The sequence below is a fragment of the Vulpes vulpes genome, chromosome 3 (genome assembly GCF_048418805.1).
Source record: "Vulpes vulpes isolate BD-2025 chromosome 3, VulVul3, whole genome shotgun sequence".
NCBI lineage: Eukaryota > Metazoa > Chordata > Mammalia > Carnivora > Canidae > Vulpes > Vulpes vulpes.
In genome coordinates, this window is record NC_132782.1 from 122,424,136 (window position 1) to 122,439,322 (window position 15,187).

Consider the following 15,187-nt stretch of genomic DNA (forward strand, 5'->3'; position numbering starts at 1 on the left):
GTCTTTTTTTAGATTCTTAGGATTGACCCTGTTTAAAGGAAAAGTGTTAATTGAGATGGGAAAATTGTGAACTTACCAAAAAAGGTAGTGGCAAAATGACAGAGGTGAATAAAATTACAGATGATGATTTACATGTGAGATAAACTCATTGAAAAATGTAAATTGCTTATATGTAGAAAAATAATTTGAGATTATTTGTTGTTTTGAATGGTGTATTGTCTCAGAAGCAACAAGAAGATGTAGAGAAAAAGAATTAATATTTTAAATTGAGAGTTAAAAGTTCTGAGTTCCAATCCTATTCTCATACTAACTACACTGGTAAATTGAGACAGATTATCTAATTTTGAGTCTGTTAAAAAGAGGACATTGTCCTTAAAAACTGCTCATATCATATTTATTTTATCTTTTGTTTTATTTAATACCTGTTATTTATCTAATCTAGTTTAGAGAAATTTTATATAAAAGTTAATGGAAACTTTTTTCTAATGAGTTCTCCCTATTTTCAGACTCTGAAGAATCATTAAATATTTATGAATTTTAATACCTATTATTTATTTTTTTCTGAGTATGTATTATAATTGACCATTTATCTCAAAAGAGATAAGGAAGTTGAAACTTTTTTCTTTTTCCACATATCAACATTAAGTGCTAACTAAAGGTGAAATAGCAAGTGAGTATCCTAACTAGTATTAAAATTCATTAGACCTAAAGGAAACAAAATTCTTTAGACCTAAAGGAACATAATCCAATGAACCAAATGGCATAGGTGAATTCTTCTCTTATGCATCTCCTAAAACTCTCTTTCCTCTTTTCCTTTTTTGAATATTAATTTAGAAGTAATAGTTTTAGGACCGGGAAGCTTAGTAACTTGATAGTTCCACTTGTAAGGATATACCTAAAAATTTAAGTCATCTTATTTATTTTTAATTTGTTTCTCTAGTTTATTTTCTAATTGTTAATGTATTGAAAGCAAAAATGTAACAGAAATAGGATATCACCCACTATGTTCTCTCCTGAAACAAAAAATTCTTCCTGGAAAAATACCAAAAACTATTATTGATTTTTTTACTTAAATTGCAGTGTTCTTTAAACTAAATTTGGCAACTGTGTAATTACCTTTCTCTCTAGGGAGAAAGGTAATGAAGACAATAGTCAATAGGAAGTTAAATGGTCATTTTCAGCTTTTAAGCCTCTATTATTGCCCAGTTGCATTCAGTTCAGACAGAATGCTACATACACAGCTTCTTTATAGCAAGAATGTTGAAAACTTCATGTTTTTGTCTTAGCAGAAATTTCTAGACCTCTTAGAAGTTTTACGTTAGGACAAGATACCAGATTGGATCACTTTTCCAGGTTTAGGTCTCATATATCCAAAATTACCTGATATTTTGTGGACCTTAACATACTTTGCTAAAGACACACAGACATGTTCACTTAGTAAATATCCGTTTGGTAGATAGATGTTTATTAAATGCCATGGTTATTGAGGATTAAATATGCACTAGGCACTGGAAGCGCAGAGGCTAATTAGGCATAAGTTTTGTTTTTTTACCATTTAGTAAAAGAAAAAAACTATTATCTACCGAGTGCAGGATGGCATGTTCTTACAATAATAAATGCTTAGTGGGAGTACATAGGACAGAGGGATTAATTTTAAGGAGGGGGAGCGGGGAGTGGTAAGATTGAGGTCATGAGGAACTTCATAGTGGAATTATGAACTGAGTCTTGAAAGAAGAGTAAAGGTAGACAGAGAGAGACACAGAAGGTAAAAGATTTGCAGGTGTGTGTATGACAATGGCAACCGGTGAAAGAATTACAAATGGCTGGGTGGCTCAGGTCTTGATCTTAGGGTCCTGGGATTGAGCCCCACGAGGGGCTCTCTGCTCAGTGAGGAGTTGGCCCCTCTCCCCTGCTCAAGCTCTCTCTTTCTCTCTCTGAAATAAATAAATAAAATCTTTAAAAAAAAGAATTACAAATGGAAATATAGGTAATTCAATTTTTCTAGTACTCAACTCAGGGTGTTGGGTGGGGGCTGATGGGAGACTCCAGACTAAAAATAAGACTGCCAAAGTGAACAAACAAGGACTAGATCATGGTCTGATGGGGAGGGGAGTTGGCACCTTATATTCATTATTAGCAATCTGGAATCACTGAGGTGTTTTAAGGTAAAAATTGATGTGATCAATTTTGTTTTTTTTATAGAGGTCATTTGGCAGCAGGATGTGGAAGTATATGTGCCAATCTTCCTAGCTCTGTTCACAAACTCAACCTGACATGTCCTTTTCTCAAACTTTGCAAGTCACATCCATTCTCTAACTCCTTTTTTTTTCTTTTTAAAGATTTTATGTATTCATTCATTAGAGAGAGAGAGAGAGAGAGAGAGAGAGAGAGGCAGAGACACAGGCAGAGGGAGAAGCAGGCCCCACACAGGGAGCCCAATGCTAGACTCGATCCCAGGACTCCAGGATCATGCCCAGGGCGGAAGGCAGGCGCTAAACCACTGAGCCACTTGGGGATCCCCATTCTCTAACTCTTAATTAAGATACCAACTCCCCCGTCAAACCCTCTTCAATTAACTTCTAGCTTTACTACCACCACCACCAGAACCACTGCCACCATCATAGTCATCATCATCATCATCATCATCATCATCATCATCACATCTTTCTTAATCTGAACACCTATTCTTCCCATTAGTACCAAAATTAATGCAAATATACTACCTTCAGTTTTCACGGTTAAAAATCTCAAAATATTCCATATACTCTGAACAGAGTAATGCTTAATTAACGTTATTGAAAAATTAAATGGTTATTCCTTAGGAATTTAAATTTTTTATTCAAATTAAGAGACATTAAGTTTGTTCTTGAAGCTTACTTTTAAAAGTCTAGATTTCACTAAGAATGGTATGAAACATTTCCGTAGTCAAAATTTCTGCTCTCTTTATTAAAGGAGGCCCAGTTTTCAGTATTACTGGTCTGTTGAGATAATGAACATTTTCCATGCATGTGTAAAGGATAATATTGGTTTGCTTATTCTTCATCTGAAAAGAAATTGTAATGTGGAGCAGAAGTTGAATAAGAAGGCGTTTATCTAAAGCACATGATACAAAATGCATGATATGATATTCTTTGATATGAATTAGCAAATTAAGGGTAAAGACATTTTATTTGGTAGTCACAGTTCTAGTATTCCAAAGTTAAGATGATAATTATTTAAATATTTACTCTTTCTTTGTTCAAATGGCATAGGATAGACATATGTGGTTATAAGAGAATGATTCTTTCCCCCATAAGATGGAGAAGATTTAAAGGACACATTTGAGAAAATTTTCCTAGAGTAAGTTAGAGCCAATAATAATAGAAAATGAGAAGATAGAGGTGATAAAGGTTAGAATAGGGAGAAGGAAGTTTCACAACAGGATTCTCAGAATGATTTTCCCTAAATTATCAGTGTTCATATTTTTATAGTCACATTTTAGATTCATCCAAACAAATCATTAAACACCTATTTTATTACTTTTGTTTTTCAGGGTGAAGATGGTTTTCCAGGATTCAAAGGTGATATGGGTCTTAAAGGTGATAGGGTAAGTAAGAAGAAAATTCATATCAGAGCATACATTTGTGTATGTGTGTGTGCATGTGTGTACATGTGTGTGTATATTCTTATATTTAAATATAGCAAGAACAGGTTAAATAAAGATGTTCGTATTATCTGACACTTTGCTGACTTTGGTTTTTATAAGAAGATTAAACATGTTACTTTTTGTGGAATAAGATAGTCCTCCAGATATTATATTAAATTTACATGTTTTCTATAGCCTATGTTTGTGTGCATGTGTGTATAAATATGAGTAATATTTTTTATAGATATTTTCTAAATTGATGATCAAATTCCTTAAAAGAAGTAGTTTTATAGTTTTCTTCTAAATTTTGTAGTGAGCTATGCTGCTTGGAAACCATATATTTGCAACTTTCTTGTACTTCCATTATTAGTGACCTTGAATTTTTGAGCGTAAAAGTGGTACACTTTTTTCTGGTAATGAATGTTTAGAAAATAAACAAAAATATGAATTACCTAAAGTCAACTAAACTAAATGTTTCATTGGAAAGATTTATTTTATATCTAACATAATAATACCTAATATATCTATCCAATTAAAGAAGCATACTGCAGAATATTTTTGTTTCCCTAAAAAGTACATAATGCCTGTTTCCAGAATGTGAGCAGTAACTTACACATTTCAGTCCCTAATATTATAAAGGTGAAAACCAAGACTAAAATGGAGACATTTTTCTTGTGTTCCAAACAGTGATTTCCAAAATTGCTATTGTCAGAGAGGAAAATTACTTTTTCCTGCTAACCTGCTACATTCTTAGGCTGGGGCCCTGTAAAATTAGATTGACAAAAAGATTAACAAGAGAAAAACAAACAAGTTTTTTTAGCTTGTGCCTCACATTTACACCTGGGAGCACTCCGTGATAATTAACTCAAAGGGGTGGTTAGAATTTGGGCTTATATGGCATTTTAAAAAGGAAAAATAAACTTTTAGAGACATGACTACAAAAAGGATTGAATTTCTATGGCTGAAAATTGTGGGAAGGTAGATATATGGCAAAGTGATTGCAGACAAAGGCTAGTTAATAAAGTTTGTTATCTAGATTCCTCTGCTGTCTGCCTTGGCTCCAAACTAAGCAAATCTGTATCCTGCTCTTTTTTTTTGTAACCTGCTTTTAGCAACTTCCTTTGCATTTACTTTTCAAGTGCCTTCAGCTCAAAATAATCCTCACTCCCAAGTGGCATATTTTGGGGTTGATTATTCTGCCACCCTACACTATCTAACCTTGATTCTCATTTTTTTTCTTTCTTTATACAACACAGATGTGTTAAAATTACTTTAATATGAAACATGGTAACCTCAGGCTTCTGTAGGTTTTCAAATGTCAGACTATATTCAGTTGTTCATTTCCTAATGGAAAGATTGATGAAGTCAAATGTTTTCCAACCTCTTTGTCCTAAATAAAGCATGAGGTAACAAGTGAGGAGTTGGAGAATATGACTTTTTTTATAGACCATAATCTGTTATTCAATCTCCAATATACTTTAAATTAAAAGAATGTTGCTACTCTGTGTTTCAGGGAGAAGTTGGTCAAGTAGGTCCAAGAGGAGAAGATGGCCCTGAAGGACCCAAAGGTCGAGCAGGTCCTACTGGAGACCCTGGTCCTTCTGGTCAAGCAGGAGAAAAGGTCAGTGAACAAGTTTAAATTCACAGGTGCTCTTGCAGATGACATTTCATTGTCATTTAAAAATACTTATAGTCATCCATGTCAGAAATCTAGAGGATTCACTACATTTCAAGCATACCCATATACTGTCACGGGTATAACCATGAGATTGTTTCACTTTCACTCTCACTTGTTGCCTATCCCCTCTATTCTCTTTGACCCTGCAGGGTCAACAGCTCTTCAGGCTCTTGCACATTAGAAGTTAAGAATTTGTATGTGATTAACAAAAGATCAAAAATTCAATGAAAGATGGTCTACTTATTGTTTTGGGAGAAGTGGAGTCATCTTTGCTCCTCAAGTCAAAATGTACACTTTCTATTTTTCCATATAAACATGCATGTTTGCAAAACAAGTGTTTTTAAAAAAATACCATTGTCCAAACCCAACTTCAAGAGATTTTAATGTTAGTCTGGGGCTAACCCAAGCATTGTTATGTTTTAAAACAACCCCCAGGTAATTCTAATACTTTTTGGTTTCAGGGCCATTGTGCTATATATGTAGTATGTAAAAAATATTTTTAACCATTATATTTACATGTATTATACAGCATTGAAATCATGCCTTCATAGAGTATTTAGTGATGTGGCAAACAGCTTATAAATGTAACTATGAAGTTAAGAAAGAGCTAGAAATATCTGTGACAAGTATTATACTATTATGTACACTAAAGGAAAATATAAATAATAATTATTTCTTGGTAGTATAATTCAGGTGATTTCCTTCCTTTTAATATGTATATTCACTTTCCGAATTTTCTATATTGAACATGCCGTAATTCTATAAAATATGGAATTCCAAGCTACTTAAGAAAATTTTAATTTCCCTTCTTGCCATCCTGTCTCAGAAGAAAAATATATGAGGATTATATAGGCACTGTGACTAGATAAATAAGAAAACATTTCCTTATGTCGTTAGGAATCCTGATGGAGTGGTTCTACAGTTTCACCCTCCCAGTTGCCAATTGGGAAATGATGAATATGTCATCGTGTTCAGGCAGGGGAAGGAAAGAATGGGAGAGAATCAGGGCTTTCTAGGCTCAATGACCCTTCGACTTCAAGTACTCCCTTACCAGTGGTTTTAGACTATTCTGGACCATCCTCTCATCCTTACTCCACTTTACTCTGTGTAAATGATTCCGCCATTTCTTCAGAGGCATCAAGACTTTACCCCACAGTTCTTCATTTTCAATATTTTATTGGTATTTTCCCTTTACTGAAGTTGCCTATCACCATATTGAAAATGCAAACAAATTTTCTGTCTAGATTTTGAAATGACTCTAAAGTGAATAAGAGTTTATATTATAATACAGTAATTAACATAAAACACAAAGGCTTTGTGATCATAATTAGAGCATTTCATTAACCTTGAAATCAGTGGCATAAAACAGATATGATAACTTAATGTATCTAGAGGGACATCATTATAAGCATGTTTCTCAGGGCTACTTTGCATATTTTCCATCTGAAGACTGCTTACCTATGCAGCGTTGATCTTGAATCAGACAACTCTTTAGTTCAATCTCTAATAACAAGGTCATAAACTATATTCCTATATTCTTGCCTTGATTCATCTAGTAAAATATTTATTGTTTATAAAGTTACTGCTCATCCTTTATTGTTGCATGTAGTAATTTGGATTTGTTTTTGTTTCTATTCTTATTTTGTTTAAATGTACATGGGGAATAATGATACTATGTGCTTCCTAATGTTTAAGAGTTTGGTAAATAATATATATGAAGTGTGCTTTATAAAATCTTAAGGAAAATAAGTCTTAGTAAAATTCCACAAACATATTTTATTCAATTCACTCAATTTAATTTAATGTTCTCTCTCCCCGTATTTTTAAATTAATGCTTTTTTGCTCAGGGGGCAATTTTGGTAGTATAACATTTTGAATCTCTTGGTATTGTTACAGAACTTTGGACTTTGCTGTAATTTACCATTTGTTTTAGCACTTTATTTATTATTTTTAAGATTTTATTTATTTATTCATACAAGATGCAGAGAGAGAGAGGCAGAGACACACAGGCAGAGGGAGAAGCAGGCTCCCTGCAGGGAGCCCGATGTGGGACTCACTCAATCCCGGATTCCGGGATCACACCCTGAGCGGAAGGCAGATGCTCAACCACTCAGCCACTTAGGCGTCCCTATTTTAGCACTTTTAGATTGAGAGGTAATCTCATTGCGCTGGAACAAAATTGTGGCTTATTTAAGTCCCCACTTGCAGGAATTAACACTCCACAAAAGTCACTGTTATTTAGTTATAGTTCTCAACATTTGATACATCTATTAACCCAGATTTATCCAGATGTTTGAATAAAAGAAAAAACTTTGCTCAAAAATTAGGTCAGAATTTCTTGGATGGTTATTTAAACTATTTAGTGAGAAACAAATAACTCATGATTGCTTGCTTTATATTTACAATGAGAAATGAAATGATTTTTAAAAAAGATGATTCACTTTAGTTGGAATGATAAAATCTAAATGTAGTTCTAACTACATCAACTAACTTTAAATAGTTTTAATGCTGAAAAAGCTTAGGCAGTTTATTAATGCTTCAGAGTTCAGAAAGGGTCTTAGAATTCTCTTTAGCTCAGAGTTCTGTGTCCTCAAAGAGGGCACTGTTACTTAGACAAAGTTAGCAAACGTTATAGAATTAGAAATATGTCCAAAGCAATGTTTTTCCTATTTAAATGAGGAAATATATTGTAAATAAAGTGTGGTGAAAACTTGCAACTCTTCCTTTTAAGTATTCAAATATGTGGTCCTAACTTTCAGAAAACTAAACTCATTGTTTAAACTTAATTCAATTTAGAATTTTTATTTATTATTATTATTTTTTTAACTGTAGGGGAAACTTGGTGTTCCAGGATTACCAGGATACCCAGGAAGACAAGGCCCAAAGGTAAAACAATTAGCTTGATTTTTATAGTGTATCAACATTTTGAAGAAATTAATCACACATAATTACATTTCAGTTTCTAACATAGAGATGATAAATCCTTAAAATATAATTTCACAAGGGAAAGGCATGGAGCTCGTGGGAGCCTAGTGTGCAGGGAGCTCAGAGAGCCTAGGTGATTATGGATTGGAGTATTTATCAGACGAGGTCGTGAAAGGAAGGCATAGACAACTACTTCCTTGTCATTGGAATAAGGACTATTCCAGGGTGACATCGTAGTATATCTAGAAGTTATAATGAGGATGATAGGTGATGGAGAATAGCTTTCAATTTCATTTCTGGTACCCTAAGGGTTGGAATTTCTATTTGCTGCTTAAAAAAAAAAGAATTACAATACATCTTTCATCATCTTTATTTTCCCTCATTTCCACAGTATTTTGTTTCCTAGGGCTACTGTAACAAATCTCCACAGACTTGGTGACTTAAAACAATGGAAATTTATTCTCTTACAGTTCTTGAGATCAAAAGCCTAAAATCAAGGTGTCAGCAGAGCCTCTAGTCCCCTCAAAAGCTCTGAGAGAGAGTCTCTCCTTGCCTCTTCTAGCTTCTGGTAGTCCAGGGAAGTCCTTTAGTTTGTGTCTGCTTAACTGCAATCTCTGCTGCCTTCTCCACATGACCATTTTTTTTTCTTCTATGTCTTCTCTTCCATCACTTATAAAGACACTTATCTTTGCTCTTAGGAATCACCTGGGTAATCCAGGATGGTTTCACTTCAAGACTCTTCACTTAATTTACACCTACAAAGACCTCTTTTTCCAAATAAGGCAACATTTCATGTTACAGAGACTTGACTATTGGATATATTGACTTGGGGCCACTATTCAATCCACTATAGAACTCGAATTCCATTTTTAACTATTTAAAATATATATTTTAAAATTGATGATTTTTAAAATATATTTTTACTTTGGTGTACTACTTTTCCTCAAGCTAATCATAAAACTTTGTCAAGGCTGCACTTCATGTGTTGCCTAGTTAAGTAAAGTGGTTTACAAAATTAATATATGCATTTTGTTATTACTATTAAAGTGGGTATATGCCCGTAAGACTACCTAGATTATCTATCTATCTATCTATCTATCTATCTATCTATCTATCTATCATCTATCTATCTATCTATCTATATCTATCATCTATCTATCTCTGATCCATTTAGGCTTGTCAAGTATCAGACACAAGGAAAAATCCTGTTTATATAATAATTCCCAAACATACATTTGTTAATAAGTTTTACTTATTGGGAAAGCCAAAGTCTTTCCCAAATCATTGGGAAGCCAAAATGTCTTTCCTTTTGACACATGTGAACTACATGCACTTGTGTTTGCTCATTGTCATGTGATGACATTAGGCATACCACATGGTTTTGCCTTATAATTTTCCATTGAGTCTCTAGAAAATACACATTTCCTTGTATAATAGGAGGTAAACATAATGCTGTAAGCCCCTTCTAGAATGAGATCCATTTCATTTGTGATTTAAGAATAATATGAGCATCATTTAAAGGTTTCTAGCTACATTTAGAACACTGATTAATGAGTTTTACCTTTTAAATATTGTCCCTAATATACTGCCCTATCTCCTAGCTAAGTCCCTTTCAAATATCAAGCATTTTCAAAAGTATTATGAGTAGAAGAGGACATTCACTGTATAACCCACAACCTTAAGGTATCTTTAGATCTCTTGCAGAGTTCTTGATCTAATTACAAAGTTGAATTGCAATTGTGGTGTTTTGATTTAAAAACATAAAACTGTCATATTACTTGAATGAACACAATATTCTTTTATTTGACATTCTTATTTTCTTCTGTTTTTCCTGAGACAATACTCTGTTCAATATTCTTTGAGTTATTTTTGTTAACAAGACACACCAGAATGACTAGAGAGAAATGTTTTTTAACCTTTAACCAAAATGTCTGAAACTTTTTTTATTACTTTTCTTCATAACAATTTTTGTATGATCAAAAATGATTTATGTTTCTTGATTCTAAAATGAAAAAAAAGGCTCATTAAAGATCAAAAATAGCTTCACTTTTTTTTCCTTATGTGGGAGCCAATGAATTTTGAATAGATTTAAATCTATACTTAAAGTGAAATTTGGCTGCTAATCTCTTCTAAGATGTTTAAGGACTATAATTAGACAATATAATTTATTTATTATCTTTCTAGCAATATAAATCACAATGGTTATTTGCAAGTCACACCACTATAAGTACTATACAATGATAGCTACTTCAAAAAGTAAAATGCATTTTAATGTAGAATTCTTTATATTTAAAACAGCATTCAAATAAATTTGAAAGTTTCACCATTAGTGAGCCAATCTCACCATTAACCTTTGACTTTGGGGCATTTCGTTTACTGTTTGTTCTTTCCATTTAAAGCATTATAATGCCTTTTCATGGTAATTCTATATATTGGTGATAACCCCGTATGTGAGAGAAGAGGAAGATTATGTCCATATATTATAAATGGTTTAGTTGGTGGATTGGGCGTTTTTGTTATTTTTCCATAAGTTTCTTAGAGCAGAAACTATTGAAGAAAATGAATTTATGAGAAATAAAATTGATGCATAGAGCAATTTGTTTGAATGGAGTCTCTATAAATATGATTAGTTGTCTATTCTTCTCAAGACAGAAAAGAATATTTGTTCTCAAATAAAATCTGATAGAGTAGATTATTTCCATATTGGATTATACTCACTTGTCAAATTCCTAGAGTAGTCACATAGTAATGCTCTACCAGATTTAACAATCTGATTCTCTGGAGAGAAAGAGCAATGGCTTTGAAAGCCCTTCAAAAAATGTAATTTGCAGACATTATTCCCCCATTATGTGAATATTGCATGACCTAACAATTGTCCTCAGGTGAATCCCATAGTAACCTCTATAGATACGAACTAAACTATATTGGGAAATGAATCATAAGAAAAAGATTAGCAGTGCATACTATGGGTTATTGTTTTGACTATCATAAGGCTTCACATATGATTTTCCTGACTTGAGGAGGAAATATAAATTGATATCAGTTGAATATAGCACCTGGAGAAATTGTTAAAAATGCAGATTCCTGGATCCTACTGCCAGAGATATAAATCCTAATAAGACAGAATCACTCTGGATTATTCTGATACAGAGGGACCACATATCACTTAGAAAAATATTACTTTAGGGATAATCCAATCCAAGTGAATGGGTAAAAAAATGCAAGGAATGTATGAAGTTAAAGAAGGCTTTGTTATATCTCCATTAACATAGGGGAAGTGTATCAAATCTGAATGTCTACTACTCTGCTAGATACTTTACACATTATTGGATTTAATTTATATAGTGGTCTGAATAGGAAAAGTGAGTATTTGGAAGCCCTCCCATACTTTCCAGAGTCTCATAGTTAGCAAGTTGAGGAGAAAGGAACTGAACCTTAATTTCTTCTATTCATGACACGATGATGAAGCAAACCAATGACAGTGATGTTCGAAGGAATCTCTGAGCAGCTGAAAATCTGGACATATGCAAAAAAGTGAAGTGGGGAAATTATTTTCCATCTGCAAAGTGTGGCGGTTTGTAGATGAAATGACATGATGCTGTTACTGTTCTTGTTGCATCTCTAAATAACCAATATTCATTGTAATCTATTATTATCATTTTTATACCCTGGCTTCTTTTATTCTAACCTCCCACACATTCAAAATGCCTATAAAATTTGGGTGAGTGCCCTCATTTTGCAGAAGAAAAGGCTATGCTCAAAGAGGATAAGTAATGTACCCAACTTACTTAGGTGAGTGTATGATAAAACATAAGTCTTGAATTTATGACTTTGGAATTCCAAAAAAAGGATATGAATGCTAGATTTTCTGACTCCCAGCTAGATCTAACCTCATTCAAGCATCAAACAGAAAAGGTGGAGGAAGATTTTTAGTCTTTATGATTTTATTTAGTTCTAACAGTATATAAAAATAAACTAAAAAGTGATAAACATACAAATGTAGTAATGTTAATTCTGGAAAACTGTTTTATGAAATTCCTATTTTAATACTTAATTATTTGTGCTCATGGAACATAGGTTTTTTCTTTCAGGTTGAGGCAAGTATGTAGAATTGTAAGTCAAAATTATTTTATATAAAATGTCCTTTAGTTGCAATTTTTCTAATATGAGAAATGATGACATTTGATTAATTATTTTAAAGTTAAAAACTGAAATATGTTTTATCAATTAATGCTTTCAATGCTTCCAGGATTTCAGATGTCACTGTAAGTTCATTTTCAATTACACAAATAGATTGTATGGTATCTTAAAATTATATTTCTGATTTAAATATTACCAGTTTGTGAGACTCAGTGTGTTCCAAAAGACTTACAGCTCATGGCTAAAAATGTTAGTTACCATACTCATTGTTTATTATTTTTATTTTTTGTAGGGTTCCACTGGATTTCCTGGGTTTCCAGGTGCCAATGGAGAGAAAGGTGCACGGGTATGGTATATAAACATATTGCCTTGGACTATCTACTATGAATGTTCTCGAATGAGTACCTGTCTCTCAGCACCAGACTCACAATTCACTGTGATGCGCTACATACTGAAACTGTTTGAACTGTCTTTGGCAGGGTGTAGCTGGCAAACCAGGCCCTCGGGGTCAGCGTGGTCCAACGGTGGGTGCCTTAATTTAAAATAATGATTTTTGTGTTTTGTTTTGTATTTAATTTCCCAAGATCATTTTCTTCAAAGCTAAAAACTGATTCTGTGCTTTTGTATGGGCTTGGCACTAGATCAGTTTCATCTTTCGCTCTCACTTGCAGGGTCCTCGAGGTTCAAGAGGTGCGAGAGGTCCCACCGGGAAACCTGGCCCAAAGGTATTATAAGTTGTTTCATTTGAGTTTGCTCTAAGTTCTTCTTGAAGACGACAAATGCTAGGAGAAGGAATCAAAACTGATTTTTCTTTTTCTTTTTTTCCTGTTTTTCTTTCTTTTTGTTGTTGTTGTTGTTGCTAGGGTACTTCGGGCGGTGACGGTCCTCCTGGCCCTCCTGGAGAAAGAGTGAGTATGCTTCAGTAATGTAATATAAAATAAATATGAATGTTTTACAAGTGTTTAAATTTCTGGGAAAAGGTGTGTGTGTCTGCAAATACATGCACACAGTAATTTGCAATATCTAGCCAGAATTTAAAAATTCCTATTTTTTAAAAATTTGCTTCTTAAAAAAAAATGCGTCATCAGTTATGTGCTACTAATTTTGTTATAGAAATGAGAGAAATATTGTGCATAACTGCCCTATGATGTCACTCTTAAACTCAAACCAAAATATATATATTTTAATATCCGTGTAACAGCTAGGCTGTCTCCTTCATTCCCCTTGCTTTCCCTATCGATATTCATTTTGTCCATGGAGCTGGAAGCAGTATTATGTTGGTAAAATGCAAGCTCCCAGTAGCCATTAAGTCACAATCGATATACATTCAAATCAAGATAAAACATCTATTCCAGTAAATAGAAAAACTATTTAGTAAATTGATTTTCAACTGATATAAAATAAAGCTAAATATACATGAGTAAGCATGCCCTTTATTTGTTTTCTTTTGGCAAAATACAACACTTTTGTAGCAAGAGTTTTTGAAAGCTATATTCTTGAAAGAATTTTAAATGTTAATTCTGTACTACTGTTAAAGAAGTTAAACTCACTTCTCAATATTCTATAACAATGTTTAGTATATGCAGTCATAGTAATTTATTTTTGTATATAATTGTTTGAAATTTACAGTAGGTATTTCACCAAAAGAGAAACAGAAACATCTATGATGTTTATACAAAACACCCCAAAAAACTGAGGATAAGTAATTTTGGGGGGGGAAACAAAGTTTCTATTTGTGATAGAAACGTCAGTACATAAGATGTGAGGAAAAAAACACTTAATTACAGTTATTTCAAGGCTTTGATTCATCCTTAATTAAATTAAACTTTTATTGTTTGTCACTCTTGATGAACTAGCCCCAAATTGAGTCCATTCTGTACATTCCGAGTGCACGAATAATATATACATTTGAAAAATTTTATGGTCAAAATTGTCTTAATAAGATGCAGTTTAATTAATATGGCTAATTCATTAAATGGAGTAGAACCATTTCATAAATAGTAGCAAAACCAGGAGTTTTGTCTTTAAAGCACAAACTGTTCCTCTTTTTCATATTTTGCTTGAGCATTCCAAAATATCATGATTAACCATATGAATTTACAACTTTGGAACATAACACTGTGGCCCTACAGTATGATTACTTTGTAATTGTAAAAGTACTTTGACAATAAGAAAAGTGTATTTTGGGGACCCCTGGGTGGCTCAGCACTTGAGCGTCTTCCTCTGGCTCAGGGTGTGATCCCGGGGTTCCTGGGTCCAGTCCCACATCAGGCTCCCTGTGAAGAGCCTGCTTCTTGCTCTGCCCGTGTCTCTGCCCTCCTCTCTCTCATAAATAAATAAATAAATAAATAAAATCTTAAAAAAAAAAAAACAAAAAAACCTCCACCATATGTTTGTTTATAAATGTACATATTATTGCATGTACATATTATAAACATGCCTTGATATATTATATATATATGATTATATATTTACTCATTAGGATATTCTGCAACTTAAATATAATTCCTCATACTCATGATTTGCAGATCACAGATGTCTGTTATTAAAGACTTAGTTCATAGCTTTTAGTTGGGTCTAAGATTATTAGATTTAACAAAAACTAAACAAAACAAAATAAAAACAAACAAAAGGACTAAGACACCCAATAAAGTTAGAAGTTTTACGTATGCAACAGAATAGTTTGTGATGTAAGCATGTCCCTTGCAATATTCGGGACATATTAAAACTATTCATTATTTATCTAAAATTCAAATTTCACTGACACTGGGTATTATATCTGTCAACCCTGGTTGGGTTCCAGCACCATCATTACACTG

General features: G+C 33.0%; 1 protein-coding gene across 4 annotated transcripts in view; it reads left to right on the forward strand.

The window, feature by feature from the left end:
* The window catches only part of COL11A1 (collagen type XI alpha 1 chain), a 197,086-nt gene that overhangs the window by 99,321 nt on the left and 82,578 nt on the right, over nucleotides 1-15,187 (forward strand). For all 4 annotated transcript variants that reach the window (XM_072754482.1, XM_072754481.1, XM_072754483.1 and 1 more), the window contains 7 exons: nucleotides 3,533-3,586; nucleotides 5,139-5,246; nucleotides 8,136-8,189; nucleotides 12,661-12,714; nucleotides 12,848-12,892; nucleotides 13,040-13,093; nucleotides 13,232-13,276. In XM_072754482.1, coding sequence (XP_072610583.1) covers nucleotides 3,533-3,586; nucleotides 5,139-5,246; nucleotides 8,136-8,189; nucleotides 12,661-12,714; nucleotides 12,848-12,892; nucleotides 13,040-13,093; nucleotides 13,232-13,276 — 414 coding nt within the window. The remainder of the gene's footprint in view (nucleotides 1-3,532; nucleotides 3,587-5,138; nucleotides 5,247-8,135; nucleotides 8,190-12,660; nucleotides 12,715-12,847; nucleotides 12,893-13,039; nucleotides 13,094-13,231; nucleotides 13,277-15,187) is intronic.